We start from the raw sequence: 22,421 nt of genomic DNA on the forward strand, positions 1-22,421 counted from the left end.
GTCTGACCGTTGGCCTGGCACACGGACTACACATTTGGTTTTCACGAGTCAGTCATATTAGTTAGTAATGAAACAAACATTACATGCATGATTTGGCTACTATGTAGGAGAAACTTACCACGAGGAGCTCGTATAGGGCCCAGTGAGACGCGTCGTTCCGGTTCCTCTCCTCCTCCAACAGCCTACCTGTCCTTCTTGTTGTGTCGCGCCTAAAAGAAAGGAACAAAATATTAGTTAAGGGCTCAAGCTAGCATGAAGAATGAAATTGCATGAATCTTGAAGCAAACCACATACCCAGTTATCCCCGTACTCATATAGGTTGGAGCTCCCTTGATGGTGTGGCACACCAACTATTTGGGCACGCTTATCCTTGGCCTTGTTGTGGATGGCTAGCCATCGGGGAGAGCACCACTCATCTACCAACACCTCCCAACAGTCCATCCTATACGCACACCATCTCGGGGGGCACCTTAGTTAGTCAGGAGAAATTTCAGTGCTACGCCTACGAATCAAATCAAGGAAACTAAGTACAAGGCCTTAAGAATAGGTAATTACCTTCATGTACTTCTCCTTACTCAGAAACTTGCCACGGCACTTCGTCCTGGACCTCTTAATACCAGTCGAGGCATAGTAGTCTCGAACGGCCTGCACCCGAGCCTCGTGCCGTAAGTTCTGAAGTAGGCGCTTGCACTCAGCTTTGACAACCATAGCCGCGGCCTCCTCCTCTCCCTCAACACACCTGTAGAAGGTCTGCAATCAAACAAGACAACACTGATTAGTACAATCACTAGGTATTGTTGATTTTTAATTCTGTAAAGGAGAAATTACCCAAAACGTCCAGATCACAATATCGGCCACCGTCTCGCACAAGACACCGTTGACCCTATCCTCCGGGGGGCCGGGGCAGCCAAGTACAACTCTCAGCTCAGTGCTAGCTGTCAAACCTGACCCTCACCGGGCAACGTGACCCACCCCGGGAAGTTCTGCCGGCAAAGCACACCAAGGACCTGGTTGGGCCTGCGGACACCACGGGCATGTTTTCAACCCCTGCAGTATGACAAGGCCAATGCATTAGATATTAATTTGAAGAAACATGAAGGCAAAAGGTTAAAGCAGAGTAAATGCACTTACTTCTCCCCATTAGGCTCAATCAACCACCTCTGCTCATGGGTCACCGGCACGGACGGGAGCTTTGTACCACCACGCTGGTAGACGCTACCCCCCTCAACCAGCTCGCCCTCGCTATAGCTATCATCAGAAAAGCGGTCCTCGCCACCATCAGCATGGCCACTAGCCTCCAGAGTCTCGTGGGAAAAGACTTTGGGACCGGAGTCTCGTGGGACGAAGACTTTGGGATCGGAGTCTCGTGGGGCGAAGGCTCGTCAACCCGAGGCTCGTGGACCGGAGTCCGAGACAGGTCCACGTCAGACGGAGCAGTCCTGTGGTCGGGTGAATCAGCTGGGGGTGGCGGTGAGGAAGGCGTAGCAGCCTTCCTACCTCTCCCACCGCCACTTCCACCTCTAGCACCCCTCTTCTTCCCCCGACCTCTCCCGACCGAAGAAGAAGCGCCCGCAGGTGGTGTCTGCATACTGTTTATCAGCACTCTCCGGAGGTGCTGGGGTGGAATGGAAGCACCCCTTCCAGCACACGCCGAGGAAGGAGGCTTGGAGCACTCTCGACCCGTGCCCACCATCTGTCAACACCTGCAATGACAAAGAGTAAACGAAATTAGTACAACATAAAAAATTGAATACCTGACATGAATAATAATGTGTATATAATTTAAGTGTATCATCATCATGAACATAATAAAAAATTGAATACCTAATAACATGAACTAATTAATAATATGTATGTACATAATAATAATTGAATACCTGATATAACTAATATTTGTCTATACATGCTCCGGGATCAATAAATGCATCATCATCATCACTATCAGTAATGACATGCTCATCATCATCATCAATAAATGCATCAACATGTGGAAGGCCTCCTTTACGTAATCGGTCAAGCATTGACAGGTCATCCACAACAGTAACCTCTTCTTGTTCCGGCTCTTCTTGTTCCGACTCAGGGGTGAAGTCGGATTCACTGTCGCTGTCTACTTCAATGTTCTGGGGTGAAGTAGAGCGGTTCTTCAAATGTTTTTTGGAAAGACGTGTTTCTTGGAAGAATTATCCTTCATATGTGTCTGGGTTAATGTGAGGTTCATAATCCTCTTCATTGGGGGGAGGTGGTCTAACATGTGGCGGCACTTCATAATCGACATCCCAGCCATTGAGATTTGGATCACTTTGACAGGCCCACGGTAGATAGAGAACTTGGGTTACCTGTTGAGTCGTAATATAGACATCGCGAACATCCAAATGGGTGCTTTGTTTGATTTCGACTAGCTCAACATCTTAATATAAGCAATGTACATTAAGATATATGTTCATGAGTTCTTTTAGTCTCCTTTGGCTGGAACTAATAACATTTGAAGACTACGACGTTTGGTCGGTTTGCACCATAGAATAGTAGTTCATAAATTGCTTCAACTCTTCCATAGTACTCGGCCTCTCCTTCGCTGATAGCGGAGACACAACAATTTGTAGACTTCCAGTCGGCCATAGATAGCTCTTTGCCATAGGTACGAGAGCGATACCCATTGATGTCGTATTTGTCAAATGAACAGACCTTAAATTCAAAACCATTAGCGACTTGTCTCAATTCGGCGTCCATAAACTCTGAATTAGCCTACAAGTTTAATACGAAAGGATTGTTGCATTAGCCGCAAATTAGACGAAGAAATGAAATGGTCTAATGGAAATTACTGTTTGTTTCTTCTTCTTCTTCTTCTTCTTCTTCTTGGGGCGGGCACGGCGGCGGGGTGGTGGGGCGACGGGGCGGCGGCTGGTGGTGGGGACGGCGGCGGTCGTTGGGGAGGAAGAGGGAGAGAAACAGAGAGGGGGGACGAGGGGGGGGCGCGGCCGTTAGTTAAGTTACATGTTTGTCGTCTGCCCCTCCTTTGTCGTCTGCCGTTTTGCTCTTTGTCGTCTGCTAGCAGACGGCAAAGAACTGGCTGATGGCAAATATGATCTTTGCCATCAGCTAGTTCTTTGTCGTCTGTTTTTTGGAAGCTGACAACAAAGCTATCCTTTGTCGTCTGCTAGCAGACGGCAAAGAAGTGGCTGATGGCAAATCCACTGATTCCAGTAGTAAATCACAAAGATAGTACCACCATGTTCTATTCATCTCCAATAACGGTATTGTTACGTGCAGAAGCTTCACCTCCACACAACCTTGTAAATAATTGAGACCACTGCAGTACGTTGATGTCATTGTGAGACCTGACATGCCAAACAAATAGTGCCAAATCCAGAGTTCCTTATTTTTTTATGATGGCCCTAATATTTCCCTTATTGAGCATATGGGAAGTCCTTTCATTTTTAGTGCATGTAATCAAGGGATCCTAATATACCTAGAGACCATCTTGATTCTCCGAGAGCCATGAGCTTTGCTATGTCTTCGACATTTGCTTCTCTCTACTTCGTTCTAAACACGTTGACCACTGCAAATAGCAAATCTCACCATGGCTTCAAGGCATGTGTTCTTAGACATCTGAAGGTACTAATCCCGCTAGTTTTTGGTTGTGCCATACACAAGCATCATTAGAGCATACGTGCACTTCTGAAGACCAGAGAACCTAATGGGGCCAAAGACACCCCTTTCAGCGTTTAGTAATCATCATATGCCCTAACACCTTCCATGATGCCCAAGAACATTGGTCGTTGCATCGACCACGAAAATAGGGGTCAAACAGTGTATCGGGGGTAAAGTAGTCCTTGTAGAGATCAACACGCCCCGTGCCCGCCGCCGATTCAACAGTCGATGTCCCTTTGTTGAATCCTTGAAGATAAGAAAACACACTCCATTTCTTCAAGAATCGTCATCACCACCGCCATTTCATCGTCATCTTGGTTATAGTCATCCGACAAAGATGAATCCATGAACTCGGCGTAGAAGTACTCGTCGTCAGCATCCACCATGTTTGCTTCAAAATGCACGAGTACAAAAGAAATTGCACTATGGCACTGAACACTTACCAGGCACGATCGCCATGGACTGCGTCGGCAAGGGCGGGGTCTTAGCAGAGAGGCGGTTTGGTGGGGTGGCGGAGGTCCAGCAAGGCCCGCGCGGCTCCGAGGGGATACAACATCAACGTCATTCTCAAGGAGCGTGGATAGAAAGTGGAGCAAGGACGAATTGTGAAAAATGCAGGCTCTAAACATAGTTTTGGATGGGATAGGGTGTCAAGAGTCCAACATGATGAACGTCCAAACTCCCCCACAGTTCCCCAGTTTGGGGCTGGCCAAGGAGATTTCAAACGTTCCGAGTTAAAATGGGCCACGTTGGAGGCCTAAAAATGTTAGGACGTCTAGTCCAGACATTTTAAGGCGATTTGATGAGCCGCTTTGAAGATGTTCTACATCTGGGCACAATTTGGTGGGTGCTTTGAAAATGCCTGGCTGATCCCCGGGAGAAAGCGAGCATGAGACTAAGGCGAGAAGAAAGCGGTTGCTTCATGAAGACTCGTACTAAGCGGTGACCGCCCGAATTCAACCACAGCGGCGACGCGCACACCAAAACACGTGACCGCACCAGGTAAAAACAAGAAGCCCAAAATTACCACAAAAATCAAAGTGGTTCCGCTTTTGAATTGTAAGTATACACTTTCAGGATCCTCAACTTCTGTTCATTCAGTGGACCAGGATACTTGTTTGTTCATCGAACCAAGACTTACATGAAGTGTAGGGACTCAACAAGCATCCAGAAATGTACAGTCAGCTCACATGACGGTTCCCGTTTTCATGCAGAAAGGAAACAGCAGAGTCGCTTGCCTGCACCAGTACTTTTGGTACAAGGATATGCCAAGGAGTTACACCGCCTAAGAAATCAAATGCATTTAGCAGAAACTTGCAGGTTCCACGCTTGCATTCACCGAAGCACGTATCTGTCCTGAACTCCCAAACCTATCTTCCTGTTCCTCGGCCCGTTTGGTCAATTGGCATGGTATTAATCATGGTGTCCCTTCTACGAAAGGATAAGTAACTGCAAAAAGAGCAACGTCTCAGTTAAGGAAAATATTTGGTATCACTGTACTCATCAAACACAGTGAACTACAAAAGAGAATTTCACATACCCCCCCCCCCCCCCCCCCCCCCTCCTATATGGCATCATTTTTTCCCACATGTACGCATTTGCTATTACTACCCATAACCGCTCCATCAACAGTGTTTCTTTCAAGACCTGTTCATACCCTGGGCCGGGCCAGGCTTGGCAAAGCCCGAAGTGAAAATCCCAAGCCTGAGACCGGCCTGGCCCAAAACTCATGAACAGTGCTATTTTTTAATTGAAATTATTACATTTGGAATATTATATTAATACTCCCTCCGTCCCAAAATAAGTGTCTTAACTTTGTACTAGCTCTAGTACAAATTTGTACTAAGCTCAAGACACTTATTTTGGGACGGAGGGAGTATATTATACCTATATTTCAAATAAAAAATATCTATATATGGTCATTTCAGGGTTCTTCCGGCCCTCGGGTGAGAAAGTGGAGCCCGAGTGTGGACCGGATGCCAAGCTTTCGGGCTCGGGCCTCTGGGCCGGGCTGCCCATGCACATGTCTGTTGATGTTAGGAGAATAACAACTTATATTATTAGGAGGCCAATGCCAACATATATACACATACATGAGGATGCCAAAAGGCTACAAGAGGATGCCAAGAGACTAGAATACAAAAGGCCAAAAGACATCACTTAATATAACTCTAACACCCCCCCTCAAACTCATGGTGGATCCACAACACTGAGTTTGGAGAGGTGAAATCCATGTTGCGCTCTAGTCTGAGCCTTCGTGAAGAAGTCCGCTAGCTGTAACTTAGAAGGCACATACTGAAGAACAACAACATGATCCTGCACAGCAGTGCACACATAAGAAGCATCAACACCAATGTGTTTGGTAAGCTCATGCTTCACAGGGTCTCGCGCAATACTGATAGCACCTGTGATGTCTAACAGGAGGGTGGTAGGTGTAGTAACAGATCCTCCAGTAACCATCGTAACCAAGTCACCTCAGCCGTGAGAAGAGCCATAGCTCGCAACTCGGCCTCTGCACTCGAACAAGAAACTACAGTCTGTTTCTTCGTCTTCCAGGAAATGAGGGAACCACCAAGAAAGACACAATAGGCAGAAAGTGAACAGCGATCCATAGGATCACTAGCCCACGTAGCATCCGAATAGGCTTGGAGCTATAACGAGCTGGAACGGGAAAAAAGAGACGATGAGAGATCGTGCCACGAAGATATCGTAGAACGCAAAGAAGGTGACTATAGTGAACTGAAGTGGGAACAGAAACAAACTGACTCGGAATATGGACAGGATAAGAGATATCCGGACGAGTGACAACAAGATACACAAGACTCCCAACAAGATGACGATAACGTGTCGGATCAGACAAGGACTCACCATCAGAAGCACGAAGGTGAACATTGAGCTCCATAGGAGTCTCAGTAGTGCGCTCATCACTAAGAGCCGCACGAGTAAGAAGGCCCCGGATATACTTTTCTTGGGAAATAAAAAAGCCAGCAGAGGTGGAGGAAACCTCAATCCCAAGAAAGTAACGAAGAGGACCAAGATTAGACATAAGGAACTGCTCATTAAGACGGGCCTTGACAAAGGCAATGTACTCAGAATCGTCGCCAATGATGGTCATGTCATCAACATATAGAAGAAGAGTGCGACCACGAGCAGAAAGGTGGACAAACAACGCTCGATCATTATCACTGGGTGAAAAACCAGCAGCAGTGACCATAGAGGCAAACCGCTCAAACCAAGCGCAAGGGGCTTGCTTAAGGCCATAGAGAGAGCGACGAAGACGACAAACCATGCCATCGGGAACTGAATACCCAGGTGGTGGCTGCATATAAACCTCCTCATGCAACTCACCATTAAGAAAAGCATTTTTAACATCAAGTTGTGACACGGACCAATGGCGAACAGAGGCCACGGCGAGAAGTGTGCGGACAGTGGTCATATGGGCCACAGGAGCAAATGTCTCATCATAATCACGACCATGCTCCTGCTGAAAGCCGCTCGCCACAAGACGAGCTTTATAACGCTCGAGAGAACCATCAGAGCGAGTCTTGGTCTTATAGACCCACTTACAAGTGATGGGACGAACACAGGAAGGAAGAGAAACCAGATCCCATGTGTCGTTGCGCTCAAGAGCGGCAATCTCCTCTGCCATCGCAAACTGCCATTCAAGATGTGGAACAGCATAGCCAGGATGTGGATCGGAAGGGCAAGTTGTGATACCCAGAGAAAAAAAATTCCCTAACCTAGGCTCATGATACCATGTTGATGTTAGGAGAATAGCAACTTATTATTAGGAGGCCAATGCCAACATATATACACATACATGAGGATGCCAAAAGGCTACAAGAGGATGCCAAGAGACTAGAATACAAAAGGCCAAAAGACATCACTTAATATAACTCTAACAATGTCTACTTTTAACCAAAAACAGTATGATCAACGATGTTTAACGAAGCTAAGTTCTCTAGCAAAAATACCATCTAAAGCATATTCAACATTTTGTGGGTTGTCGATATTTATCAACTAATGATCAATCAATCATACAATACTACAACAGAGTATGTCTATGCTATTCAATAGGAGATGAGAAATATTAAATTTCCCACTAAGTTTGAAGCTTGTGCTAGAATTTTTGGTTAAATTACATTCAACAAATTCTCTCTCTACTTATTTATTATGTCTTGTCCTATATGGCAAACTTTGCCAACAACAATTTCACAAATTTCACAACTGTGACTTGGTTAATTTACATATAACATTTCTCTCTCTACTTACTTATTTTCTGCCACATCATCACATTGTTCTACATGGCAAACTTTACCAATAACTATCTCACAACTGTTAGGATTATACTAGGCGTCGGTTGCACACATCCTTTGCCATATTTGGGCAAAGGAGAGCAAGGGGAGGACAACGCAGGCATCCGTGGCGTGTTTGTGCGGGCGCAAACCGAGCCAAAATATGGGCTAGAAATTGGTCAAAGCGGACAGCAAAACGGGCATCGATCCGTTTGCGCCGCCACGTTGGGCCGTGGTTTCTGCCCGCGCGGACAGAAACGGATGCGGGTGGACAAAATGCGTCGCCCCGTTGGAGTTACCCTAACATAGCTGAACAGGGTGAATGATATAAGGGTGTTAAGACTGTCAGTGGTGAAACACGGTACATAGATGAGCCTAGGGACTATGTGCTGCCCTGATATGCTGACTATTATAGAGGATACAGAAATGACTTGCAATCATGGTGATGATGATGATGATTATGACAGGCTAATAGTGTCCTATGACAAAGATAATCCTCCGATTGTGGAGGAGACAAATTATCCTTGTTTGAATTCAGAATGCACTTGCAACCTTTGTGATAAAAAGGAATATGGATATAGAACCGAAAAAGGTGATCCACCTCTGGTACGAGTTTATTGTGGATAGAAACTGCATGCAACTTATATGAAAGATGGTTTAACTTTTTAAGTATAATGTTTTATAGTTGGTCTTCATGTATAATGTGTGGATTACATGTGTTAATAATTTCTGTCTCCTACCCCAGTCATCATTGTTGGAGGTCCTTGTACTGGATATTAGAGATGTAGAGGGGCTAATATGTAACTTGTATATACAGGGAGATGAATGGATAGGCCAGAGGCGCACCGAAGCATCAGGAACAAAAAATACCCTTTCTTAGATGAATCCCAATCCACCGAAATCAACAAGATACTTCAACAATCATATTTGCTGGCGTGCTCAAAGAAGTGAGAGGCTGACGCCAGCTACAAGAACATGGGTTGCTACAATTGCTGGACTAGTTAGAAAAAGAATTTTCACTTGGTGCTACAGATTTGCAGAAGAAACTTCAAGAGTAGTGCCATATCAAAGTTCCACATCATAGAACATTTAATGCAAGGAGATGACATTTATAAAGGCAAGGGAACATCAGAGCAGGTTGGGGATTCGCATTAGCGTCACGCAGGTTGACAGCGTTGAGTACTGGAAGGCGTGGGAGGAGGCTTTGGGGCCCCGATTTGTGGCGGTGGAGAGCAGAATCGGGGCTGCCTTGTTGGCTGTGTGCTTGGCTGCGGTGGAGCAGGGCGGCCAGCGGCGAGCAGAGCGAACAGCGGACGGACTGGAGACAGAGGCTAGGAGGTACCCAGGAGGTGGAGTACGGCTGCTGCTGCGAGGGGTCGAGTAGGACTACTTCAGGCAAAGGCGAAAGTGGTGAGTTGGTTATTTGTGTGCAAGGTTTGAGGGCTGATTTGAGGCAGAGGTTGAGGTGTGGATAGAAGGTAGGCTGCACTGCTGCAGGATTGATTCGCAGGGGGAGAATACTGGTTCTGAGTTGGTGATTGAAGGTAGTACACTTGCAAGATGGGAGATAATGTGAATGCTCCTGCGGCAGTTACAGCAGCGGAGCTTGCTGCAGTGCTACAAGCAATGGACGAGAAATATCAACCTTTGTTTGATGCACTCAGCAGACAGGGAGGTGGCATGAGAACAGAACCTGAGACTAAGGAAGAGATCCATCCTTTACAGATGCCTCATGTGAAGCTCGAGGGATCAGAACGTTATGCAAGTTGGGCTGAACATGCCGAGACCATGTTGGTCTCCAGGAAATTGGAAGGCTACATACTTGGTGCAATTGAAAAACCAGCGGATGAAAGCTCAAGGGAAGGACAGAAGTGGAAGATGACCAATGCACTTGTAAGGGCGTGGTTGTTGAGTTCATTGTCTCCCCAAATTGCCAAGCAGGTTGAGAGGATCAAGGATGCATCTGAGATCTGGAGGCTCCTCAAGGGTATTTACTCTGGAGTTCGGAATGAAATGTTGGCTTGCAGGATCCAAAGAGAGCTTCAGGAGCTAAGTCAAGGTGAGAAATCAGTGGTGGAGTACGTATCTGAGTTAAAACGTTTGTGGAGTGATCTTGACTACTATGATTCGATTGAGATGGAGTGTGGCAAGTGCATTGAGAAGTTTAATAAATGGACAGAGAGAAGGCGTGTCAAGGATTTTCTAAATGGGCTTAGTTCCAAGTTTGAAAACAGAAGGGCTGCATTGTATAGTAGTGGGATACTACCTAACATGGAGCAAGCAATGTCTGCAATTATTAGCGAGGAAACTCGGTTAAAGTTGGAGGCTACAGGGTCAGCTACACAGGGCGTCGCACAGAGGCGCTCAGCCTTCCTTGCTACAGAAGGGGTGGACTTCCAAAGATCAGGAGGAGGTACATATGAGAGGAAATGTTTTGAATGTGGTCAGCCAGGACATTTGCGACTCTCTTGCCCTGTACTATTTGGAGGAGGCCGGGGTAGAGGACAAGAGTGGAGAGGCAGGGGTCATGGACGTGCATTTGATGGACGCAGAGGTAGCCAAGGACGTGGTATGCGACCTGCAGGCAGGGCGAATACCTCAACAATTATTGAAGAAGCCTCACAAACTATGAAAGTGGAGATGTCGGTTGATGACTGGGAAAAGTGGAGCAAATTGAAGGCAATATGTTTGGATGACAAGCAATCTACCGGGGCTCCTAGTGCATCTACATCCGCTGCATCTTCCAACTTTGGTGGTAAAAATTCTTGCACTATGAATTATAAAGTTACTAATATACCATGGTTAATAGACTGATTATGCTCCAGATTCAAAGAGGCACAGTGTGAAATTGGATGACGACTCCTCTCAAACTGTTCTGGGTTCAGGAACAGTCATGTGTGGATCTAATATGTCTCTTTCATCTGTTCTACATGTTCCCTCGTTCCCAATTAATCTGCTATCCGTTAGTTGCATTACAAAAGAGCTTAATTGTGTTGCTATCTTCTTCCCATCATGGTGCTTATTTCAGGAACTTGGGGACTGGAAGAAGGCTTGGGACAGGGAACATGCATGATGGCCTGTATTCCTTAGATGATAACATGTCACCTACGGTTGCTGCTGTGTCGTCTCACTCTCCACTAGAGGAATTTCTCCATCATCGCAGGCTAGGACATAATATGTCTTTTGTCACTCTGGGTCAGCTTTATACAAACCTTTATAATAAAATTAGCAAAGAGAATCTAGCATGTGATGTGTGCCACTATGGAAAGCAGACAAGAGTACTTATGTATCTTCAGATAATAGGAGTACTGTACCACTTGAGACCATTCACTCAGATGTATGGTGGGGTCCTAGTGGAGTGTTATCTCTTAATGGATATCGTTCTTTTGTCACATTCATTGACTGCTGCACTAGAACTACTTGGCTCTATATGTTGAAAAATAAGAGTGATGCATTTGAGTGTTTCAGGATTTTCATAATTTAATTACGACCCAATATAATGCATGTGTGAAAGTATTTAGAACTGACAATGGCACAGAATATGTAAATAAGGAGTTTGATGCGTACTTATCAAGCTTTGGAATTATCCATCAAACTACCTGTCCAGGCACCTCTGAACAGAATGGTTTGGCTGAGAGGAAAAATAGGCATCTCTTAGAGTTTACACCATGTATCATGATGACCATGAATGTTCCAAAGTTTTTGTGGAGTGAGGCAGTAATGACTGCTGCGTATTTGATGAATATAATGCCGTCTAGAGTGCTAGGTTACAAAACTCCAATAGAGTGTCTGACAGGCAGGACTACAAAAGTCTTTGGGTGTGTACGCTTTGTGAAAGACTACAGGCCATCTGTTGGAAACTTAGATCCTAGAGCTTTAAGATGTGTTCGTTGGGTATTCAGGGAAACAGAAAGGGTACAAATGCTGGTGACCTGCTGAAAAAAGGATGTTTGTAAGTATGGATGTAATCTTCAGGGAACATGAATCATTCTATGGAGAGCCAACTGACCTAACTGATGTATTTCCCGACTTGTTTATTAATGATATTATCTCAAACACAGATTGTGAGACAGGGGAAGATAAAGAAGAGGAAGACAATTGTGCGTCATCAAGAAAAATGATAGTTGGGGCAATACCAGTAGGTGGATGTGTATGATGATGAAGATGTGGGCAGGATGGAAACAGACCAAGAACAGGTGGAGGGGGAGCAACAAGATACATCAAATGGAACATTACAGTGGCCAAGGCTGAATGAGGAACGTGATCTTAAGGTGTCTACACGAAGACACCAAACTGGGAATGAACATGTGCAGGGGGAGGAAATTATTCTTGAAGCCCAAGAACAACCTAACACGCATGGTTCAATCCCAAGTCCAACTTCATCCCAGGCTCCACTGCCATCCTCCACGAGTGATGGTGCACTCTCTTCTCCATATGATGATCTAGATGTTCCTATTGCCCACAGAAAGCAGCCTCGCACAACATCTGGGAAATTACCCTCAAAACTGTCCCCATATATTGTTTCTAATCATGTTTAATACTCATAGGTGGGTTATTGGTATAAATCATCCATTGCTTCTTTAGATTCCACAATACCAATACCACGTGACTGGCAAGAGGCGAAGAAAGATCCAAGATGGAGAGAGGCAATGCTGGAAGAAATGGCAGCACTTGATAAAAATAATACATGGGAACTCACTACAATTCCAGAAAACAAGAAGATTGTGGGTTGTAAGTGGGTATTTACTGTGAAGCAGACACCTGAAGGAAGGTAGAAAGATATAAGGCCAGGTTAGTGGCAAAAGGGTATAGCCAAACTTATGGAGTAGATTATGATGAAACATTCGCTCCAGTGGCAAAGATGAACACTATTAGAACGATGATCTCAATAGCAGAAAACCGTAAATGGAAACTATTTCAAATGGATGTTAAAAATGCATTTCTCCATGGAGACTTGCAGGAAGAGGTTTATATGGAAAATCCTCCTGGTTTAATAGTAGTGAAACTGAAGGAAAAGTATGCAAACTAAGGAAGTCTCTTTATGGACTTAAACAATCGCCTAGGGCTTGGTTTGGAAGGTTTAGAAAGGAAATTTGGTCTCTAGGATATCAACAAAGCAATGCTGATCACACTCTTTTCTTTAAGCGTCATTGTGATAAGATTACTATACTTGTGTATGTTGATGACATAGTAATTACAGGGGATGATGACGAGGAGATAATGTGCTTAAAAGAGACACTAGAGAGAATCTTTGAAATTAAGGACCTGGGTTGTCTTCACTACTTCCTGGGAATTGAAGTTACATACGGGGCACAAGGTATTTACCTTTCACAGAGGAAATATGTACTTGATTTGCTTAATGAAACTGGCATGTTAGAGTGTAAACCAGCGGCCACACCAATTGAGCAGAATCATCGCATTCTAGCAAACTCAGGTGATCCAGTGGACAAGTATAAATATCAGAGGTTAGTTGGTCGCTTAATTTACTTATCACACACAAGGCCAGATATTGCATATGTTGTTAGCATTGTAAGCTGTTATATGCATGATCCGCTGTCTGGCCATTTAAATGCTGTAAATCAAATTTTGCAATATCTTAAGAGCTGTCCTGGGAAGGGGATTCTGTTTTCAAGTCATGGGCACCTAAAAATAGAGGGGTATACGGATGCTGACTGGGCTGGGTGCTTACATGATACAAGGTCTACATCGGGTTACTGTGTATTTGTTGGTGGTAATCTCGTCAGTTGGAGGAGCAAGAAACAGAAGCGTTGTCGCTTGATCCACGGCAGAGGCGGAATTTAGATCAATGGTGTCAGGCTTATGCGAGTTAATGTGGCTGAGAATATTGCTAGCTGAACTTCAGTTGTATGATGATGCACCCCTTCAACTTTACTGTGACAATCAAGCTACCATCAAGATAGTCAATAACCCAGTCGATCATGATAGAACAAAGCATGTTGAAATAGACAGACATTTCATCAAGGTAAAAGACGAGGGAGTACTTAAAAGTTAGCTTTGTTAAATCTGTAGATCAGCTGGCTGATGTTTTAACCAAAGGAGTTGGTGTTGTGTCTTTCATGAAAATTTGTGACAAGATGGGGCACATAGATATATTTGCGCCATCTTGAGTGGGGGTGTTGGAGGTCCTTGTACTGGATTTAGAGATGTAGAGGGGCTAATATGTAACTTGTACATGGTGTATATACAGGGAGATGAATGGATAGGCCAGAGGGGCACCGAAGCTTCAGGAACAAAAAATCCCCTTTCTTAGATGAATCCCAATCCACCGAAATCAACAAGATACTTCAACAATCATATTTGCTGGCGTGCTCAAAGAAGTGAGAGGCTGACGCCAGCTACAAGAACATGGGTTGCTACAATTGCTGGACTAGTTAGAAAAAGACTTTTCACTTGGTGCTACAGATTTGCAGAAGAAACTTCAAGAGTAGTGCCATATCAAAGTTCCACATCATAGAACATTTAATGCAAGGAGATGACATTTATAAGGGCAAGGGAAAGATAGTTTCCACTTGGTAATTGGTATGCACATTTAAGTCAGATTTAAAGATGGTATCATCAACGAGTGTTTGTTGATATTGATTATGAAGAAATCAAATTGAAAATGTGCTTCAACAAAGAGTTTGCATCAGTCAAGCCATGTTGGATGGGTTTCTTAGAGGGGTGCCGACCATACTTGGCTGTAGATTGAACTGTTCTAACAAGTTCGGAGGACAATTGGCAGCTGCTTGTGGTATTGATGGCCAAAATTGGTTGTACCCGGTAGCCTATGGAGTTATGGATGCAGAATCCAATGACACCAGGACTGGATTCATGCCTTCATGGAGAGACAAACAGGTCATTGGCCATCCAGCTGGTCTGGTCAATCACACAGATGCATGCAAGGGATGGGAGAGTGCAGTGGGTTGCATCTTTTAGCGAGTGGAGCATAGAGAGCATGAGGCAGCTAGCTGCCAATTTTCTGAAGAAGTTTAAAGGGTCTTTAAATTCTATGACAATTTATGGCCTACTGTGCATACCTACCTCCCTATGAAGCATGCTGCCTACATAGAGAAAATCTATGCAAAACCTAAAGTGCAGAAATACAAGGATGAACACCACCCAAATTTATGGTCTAGAAGCAAGTTCAATGAAGTCCCCAAAGTTGATTATGTCAGATAACAATCTAGCAGATTCATTCAACAGCAAGACCAAGAAACTAAAAGCTATGCCCATCGTCGATTTGTTGGATACCATTAGGCCACAATTAATGCAGAGAACTGATCTTAGACAAAAGAATTGCAACAAAAAGAAGTCACTAAGTTCTCACAACTATCATGCAGAACCTTAATCAAAGAACTAGAGGTCTAAAGATAAGACTGGTCAGAAGCAAAAGTTCAGAGGCAGAAGTATATGCAAGAGAGAAAGATGGGATGGAATGGAATGGAAGCGTCCAGTTGACACTGAGAAGAGAGCATGTAGCTATAGGCTGTGCAAAGGCCTTCCTTGTGTCCATGCTATTTTCGTCATCACTTCACTTAGGGAACCAGGAAGGGAAGTTCAAGTATAAGCAGATTATGCAAACAGCATACATGCAATGCTATGGAAATATCAACATGTCAAACGTGTCCTCCTATGCTAAAGAGGCCTCCTGAAGGGGAGCCTTGGCGCAACAGTAAAGCTGTTGCTTTGTGACCATAAGTTCATGGGTTCGAGTCCTAGAAACATCCTCTTGCAAAAATGCAGGGAAAGGCTGCGTACAGAAAACCCAAAGTGGTCGGACCCTTCCCCGGACCCTGCGCAAGCGGGAGCTACGTGTACCGGGCTGCCCTTTACTAAAAAATATAATCCAGGCTTTGAATGAAATAGATGCAAGGTTGGGCCTACAAAGAGGAAATGCAAATGCTGTGGACAACTTGGTCAGATACAGAAGAATTGCAAAGAGTAAGTTGACCAAGAATTTTCAGAAGATGAACAGACTGGTCCCTCTATTAGTATAAGCACTGTTCGGTACTCTAACTCGCCTAACGCGTTTCTTTAGTTTTTGTAAAACTATTGTTCTTATGTAAAACTAATGCATTTATTTAGCTATTAGTTAATTCTATAAAACAGATGAATCTCTTTAGCTACAGGAGACTAATGCATTTCTTTCTATTTGTAAAACTGATGGTCCGATGCACCTCCAGGAAGACTGGTAAGAAAGTGGTGGCAAAAGGTCAAAGGAAAAGATCTGTGATTTGAAGTAGCAAAAATGCTGAACTAAAACCAGCCACAAACATCACCACATGATCAGATTGCTACAGAAGCTGCGATAGGTGCTATTGCCATGTAAATTTTGGTTTCAGACTTGCAATGGCAAGTATGGAGTCCTGCTGCTTCTGAAATTAGTGAGTATGCAATCCAGGAGCTTTTGAAGAACACGTGTGACAAGTATGCAGTCCTGACGCTTTTGGAAGTAAGAACTTGTGAAGTTTATTGCTTGTAATGCTGTGTGCAGCACTGCAGCCTTGAACCTTCAATGTAGCATGTATGCAGCCTAATGCTTGCTTACTTTTCTCTGTTTGATAGCTGCACTTAGTAATTTTGTGTGATAGAGGCCTACCTTTTTGTAGAGTAATACATCAGAGAAATTTCTACCATTTCTGTGAGGTCTAAGATCTTACTACTTGCACTAAAATTGCATTTTGAAGATCTTTCTGCAAGAGTAGCACAACCTGACATGCAAGAGCTTTAAGGGCCTGTTCGGAGACTCGCTAACTTCTCCAAAACTTCTCGTATCCAGCTTCTAACCTGACTTCTCACTTCACGTAGAGTGCACCAAACCGTTCTGGAGCCTCGCTAGCTTCTCCGAGCGCCTGAGTGAGCTGGCAGCCCAGCTGGGGCGGTGAAGCCCAGGTTCTTGCCACCTTGGGCCAGCTGGAAGAAGCCCATTTTGGGCTCAACTGCACACAGGCCAAAAAAAAAGATGCTCCTCCTTGCTCACCAGCGCTGCTCCTCGCTGAGCTCCTCCTTCCCCCACCGACGCTGCTCCTTGCTGGCATCAATGGTGTGGGGGTGAGATCCTCCTTCCCCCACGGCGCCGTTCCTCGCTGACGGCGGTACCGCGGCTGTGAGGACGGGAATCGGTGAGGAACTAGCTGGGACGGCCGGATCTGGAGTCGATGGAGAGAATCCGGCCGGCGACCGAGGGGGCCGGGCGTGGCGGCGGGACGACGGTGCTGAGGGTTTCCAGAGGGAGAACGCGAGGGGCAGGGGAGATATGACCGAGCGGTTCGTGCGCGTCTGTTCGAGCGAGCGAATCGTTTTCCTTAGCGGTGGCAATCTGTTTGTAAATAAGGGGAACTCCAGATTCTTCAAAACGTGGAGCTGGGTTTCCTTTGCTTCGCAAATTTGCACTACCGGCCCATCTTAGCTTCGGGAATTTAACTTCTAGAAGCTAAAGCGTTCGGGTCAACTTCAAACTAGAAGTTTGTGGAGTTGAGAGTTGGAGGAGTTCATAACAGGCCCTAAGTCTGCATGTCTACTGTAAATACTTGGTAAATTCTCACATCTTCAATAGCCCAAAATACTCGATGCTTCCGCTACCCAGCTAATACATAGTGCCCAGCTGAGTCTAACTAGTGCTGACCAATTGCACGGTGGCGAAATCAGAGGAAGGTGAGAGAAACTAATAGCAAATATGTAAAAAAAAAACTATGGCACAGTGGCAAATGTGTGAATAACCATTTACAAAACGAAATAATGTAGATCCTTAGATCGAATAGGTTGGCAAAGGATACATACCTCCTGTTGCAACTACTTCACTGTCATCAGACACTTTTACAGTTAATGTTCTGTCACTCCAGCGAGACTTGCGTATGTGAAACACATCAAGCTAAAAAGGTAAAATCATATCTTTATCAGTGTCAACATTTTGCTAATATTATTTCCATATAAAGGCATGAACAACATGCATAAAGCAAATCATAGAAAAAACTTACTTTGACATTCAGTTCAGAATTAAGGCTATTATTTTCATCCTCACATTTGCTCAGCATCATATTCTCTAACTGACAACAGCAACAATACTTATGTAAGTCAATAGCATAAAGCAATAGAATTTAACATGAGTGTCTTACTTTCGTATTACTTCAAACATAATATCTACAGTGCATCTACCTCAACTGTTGTAGAGATGTGTTCTCCATTGAAACAACTAATGACGTCACCCACCAGTATTCCAAGTTTCTCAGCAGGAGATCCATATGACACCTAAGACCCGCAATAACCACTCAATATGCATGATAACATAAACAGTCAAGAAAGCTAACATAAATCTAGAAATGACCAATATAAACATGTGTGTATGTGTGTGTGTGTGTTCTGCGCTCCAGACACAGTGCACGATTGACCATACCAACAACTTCCCGGATCCCTGACTTCTCTATCCAAATCATGCACAAAAACTGAAGTTCTAGTAGTAAAGGTGCACAGGGATACAGTACTAGCAAGTCCTACTAGCAAAGATGAACAGTAATGTAGTAATAGAAGATCAAACATAAATCCAAACCAGCCCAACACTTGGGTGCCTTGGTTTCTCACCTCCTACTCAACGGTAAAACATGTAGTAAACTATGGTGTATAATACATAGTAAATCCTAGAGATCACATGGTAAAAATCTTGCCTCCGCTCCAAAATGGAGACAAGGAGGTACATGATGAATTGAAGGTAGTAAAACTGGGTTAGCAAAGGCACCTGCTAAGCATATCAGTACCAAATCCATTTACCAACTAGCAAAAAATACAATTGTGCGCATAGATGACTTGCACATAACTGGTTTTACTACATAACTAGATGCTCTGGTGCTACTTAACCACATAGCAACTTTAGTACTTTGCTACATTTACTAGATACTCCGCTATATATATTACAAACCTAACATGACAAATACTACAACTTCAACCAGACACACTAATAAACAGATGAGTACACAACTAAGTTCAAATAAATAGCCACGTTTACAACAAACACTCACATAATAGCACTAAAAAAACACTACTAAAGGCTATTTGCATGCACATTTTACAATTTACAACTATATCGCATGAGTGACATTAAAACAACAAGCTTTCCAAGATTTACGATGGTCTAGAGCATTTTTACTATCAAAAATCATATATGTGTGGGTTGCAGGTTGTGTAGTCAGTTGGTTTGCCCAGGAGTGGCTCGTGCAGTCTCTCCGGAGCGTAAAATTAGCAATTCTGCGCTCCTAGTTTAGTGTGGCTATATTTTGATCTAGAGAGAAAGAGAGGGCGAGAGATACCCTTTTTACAATAAGGCCATCATCAATATTACACTTGCACAATATATTCTCAGCAAGAGCAATGTCCACAAACTTGATCGACCAAAATTTCATTCCAAGCTGGGGCCGAGGGATGCGCCTATATCAAAAAGTCATCCAATATACATTAATAAGTTAGTAAGCATAAGAGTTAACCCTTCTAAAATGAATCGAGTCAATAAACCAAATTATATTTTATCATATCATCAAAATTCCAATGCTAGACAAATAGTTTTGAACCATGCTAGACCAAATATTTTGATTAGATGAACTTTGCCTTCCCTGATCATATGATCCTGTTGATTTATAAAGCTACACTGCATAAAGGAAATTCAACTAACAGAAGGATATCAAAGTGGAACAACTCGATCTAAGAGTAATAGACGAAGAACCAAGTTTGTGCAGCTTGGGATTGATCTAGACAAGGCTAGAATCTGCATAGATCTTGATGAAATCCACTTGCTATAGATCACAAACATCAATAATGTGTTTCATTGCATCCTTACTAGACAAAATATTCTTTAAAAAGGGGACATAATAATGCTACATGTCTTCTTAGTGGCACTAAAAACAGAAGTAAACAAGAACATACTGGAATTTTCTCCACAAATGCAAGCACTTCACTAAAATGGAAGACGGTATAAAAGACCCGCTTGTATTGCCATTGACCATTCCCACAATTTTTCCGCCAAAGTCAATGAGTGGCGCTCCTTTGCCATACTAGAAAATGCATTGAAATCAAGAAGGTACAATAGCATTAATTTGCGAAATAGGCATTAAAATACATTGTCCAGAATAGCAAATGTACAATTCAATCTCAAGATAAAATACAGTTTTTACCTTGGGACGTGGATCTGCACTGTGAACATGCATATAGTGATACCGTTCAAGTAGGTTTGGATTCAAGAATTTCACCACACCATGGCTTATCCTTAGAAACGAACTTTCATCTCTTCCAAGCTCAAAAACATGGTCAGAACGCTTCACACCATCATTGAAAGATAGTATATGAACAGGCCTATCCATTCTAACGCTGAAGAAGGCCAAATCATAGTGCTTCTGATGGTACTGCAGGGTGGCCTTTTCAGTGGTGCCACCCTGCATGTGAACAAGGACCTACAGCAGGTGCAGAATGCAAGATTTTAACCTTTTTTCAGCAGGACTAGTATATTATAGCCACAAGTAGAAAGAGGTATTTTGAATTGGAATCAACTAGAGGTTGGACTAGCTATAGGGCAAAGCAAATGAATAGAACTCATCAATTCTACTCATCCTTAAGAACTCACCTCGGCATTAGTATCATACTCTTCTTGCCCTGACCAACTGTCCAAAGATGCAGACTTGGTACAAATGAGACGTGAAGTTGTCAAAGCAGTGCCAATTTTGTTCTTCTCATCCCAATCAACCCAGAAACCACAGCATCGTGCTAGTGGCTTACCACCTACAAATATACAAATTCATTGAAATATCAGCAACAAACAACATAATTTCACGATGCTCCTAAATAAACAGATATGGTATCATTATTATTTGTACCAACAGAGGATGAAAGTCCGAGAACAGAGCGTCCAGCGTTAAGCACTGCCGTCCTTGCAGATTCACGATCAGGAACCAGATTTGGGTCATCAAGAACACACATGGAAGCTCTGCACATGTGCACATTCAGAGTAGCCAATCCCATATGGCGAGCTACAAGAAATTCGGTACACGAAGTAAACACTCATGTGCCGAACACAATACTTCACTCGGAAGTGGAATCGATACTTTTTCTCATTGGTGATGAAACCATGGAAAGGAATCGAGGCGACTTGGATTGCATACCTCTTTTGGCCGAAACATCTTCTCGTGCCTTCTGAATGGCTTTGGACGTATTCAGATCATGAAGTCGGTACATCCGATCCGGGATATGTGGCTGGCGAACTGGAGAGCTGTCTGCAGATGAGACCTCCTCCTCCTCCCCGGTCCTCTTCCGTTTCTTCGATTTCCGGTTGGCAGCCGGATCCCTCTTTCTCTTCCTTGTATTGGATCGCACGGTTGGTTCCAGTGGGGACTGGGAGCCCGGGGACTGCCGCGCACGCACCAGGGCCATCGACCGGGTCGTCGCCGTGGGCCTTGCTGCAGCCGTGGACCTCTGGCTGCGTGGGAGCGCGCGGGTTGGTCCGGACCCCGACGCCTCTCCCTCTTGAGTGGCGGCTTGCGGCATTGCTGACCTTGCCAAGGTCGGGTCGAGGCAGCAGCCAGCAGCCGTCGGGCCCTTCACGATCGCCTGGATGCTCGCGCGCCCCGATCCGGCGGAACTTAGGGTTGGCGAACTGTATTTTACTAGTAATTTCTAACCTTAAAAAAATTTAAGAATCTCTTCTCTATTCCTTTTTCTTTTTGAGGGGTCTTCTCTACTCCTCAATCTTCAAGATGGGAACGGGCCGACGCAGCCCTGGCCCTCATGGCCTCAAGGCCAATTTTTGAGGAGGCCAGGGTCGACCCATTTCTAAGCCCATGGCCTTACTGGCCTGATGGGTATCTCGGGCCGGCCTGAATTCTAATTGTTATCTAGGTAACTAGCAAAAAATTACTAGGCTGGATAAAAAACATCTGCACAAGATCGTGTGCAGAAAATTCCTATAGTAGCAATATTAAGAAGCAAACTTTACGAGCACCTAATAGCAAAGATCGGGCTGTCAAATGATCGAACAAATTAGGACGTTCATTGCCTAATTACAAGCACCTAATAGCAAATAAGAAGCAGAGGAGGACGAGCGCTAACAAACAAGCAGGGCATGTGGAAGCAGGAGGCTCAGGCTAGTCTCACATGTGCTTGGCAGCATCGTCGGGAAGGTGAGGAAGCCGACCAGAAGCACAATCTTATAGCAGGACGAGCGACAGAGGAATAGGATGGCGAGTTGCACAATGGGTGGAAGTTGTGGCCTCGGAGGTCGGTCAACCCTGCTGACCCACTGGGTCAGTCGGTGTCGGCTCCATTGACCCAACTATGGTCCAAGGCCGACCCACACGACCCATTGGCCTTGATTTTTTGGGCTGGGCCAATGACCCGGCAAGCCGACCCGGCCCATTCCCATCTTGAATCAATCTGATTACACAATCTAAACTAATTGTGACGCGTTCTGCATCTTCCCTCGAGTTAGGGTTATGGTCCTTTTGA

General features: G+C 44.4%; 1 protein-coding gene across 2 annotated transcripts; it reads right to left on the minus strand.

Moving 5' to 3' along the window:
- Positions 1-4,671: 4,671 nt before the first annotated feature.
- LOC123155637 (probable periplasmic serine protease do/HhoA-like) lies at positions 4,672-21,631 on the minus strand. Of its 2 annotated transcripts, XM_044573779.1 has the most exons (10): positions 21,083-21,627; positions 20,798-20,950; positions 20,548-20,702; positions 20,102-20,377; positions 19,854-19,981; positions 19,244-19,361; positions 18,099-18,191; positions 17,921-17,989; positions 17,724-17,814; positions 4,672-5,097 (listed from the first exon to the last, which is right to left on the minus strand). In XM_044573779.1, the coding sequence occupies exons 1-10, from the start codon at positions 21,462-21,464 to the stop codon at positions 5,066-5,068; spliced, it is 1,497 nt and encodes a 498-aa protein (XP_044429714.1). In that variant the 5' UTR covers positions 21,465-21,627; the 3' UTR covers positions 4,672-5,065. The 2 variants fall into 2 exon arrangements, with proteins under 2 accessions (XP_044429714.1, XP_044429715.1); XM_044573780.1 differs by lacking the exon at positions 18,099-18,191 and having other exon boundaries at positions 21,083-21,631.
- Between the last annotated feature and the right edge of the window lie 790 nt (positions 21,632-22,421).

This window comes from Triticum aestivum, chromosome 7B, assembly GCF_018294505.1.
Source record: "Triticum aestivum cultivar Chinese Spring chromosome 7B, IWGSC CS RefSeq v2.1, whole genome shotgun sequence".
Classification (NCBI taxonomy): Eukaryota; Viridiplantae; Streptophyta; class Magnoliopsida; order Poales; family Poaceae; genus Triticum; species Triticum aestivum.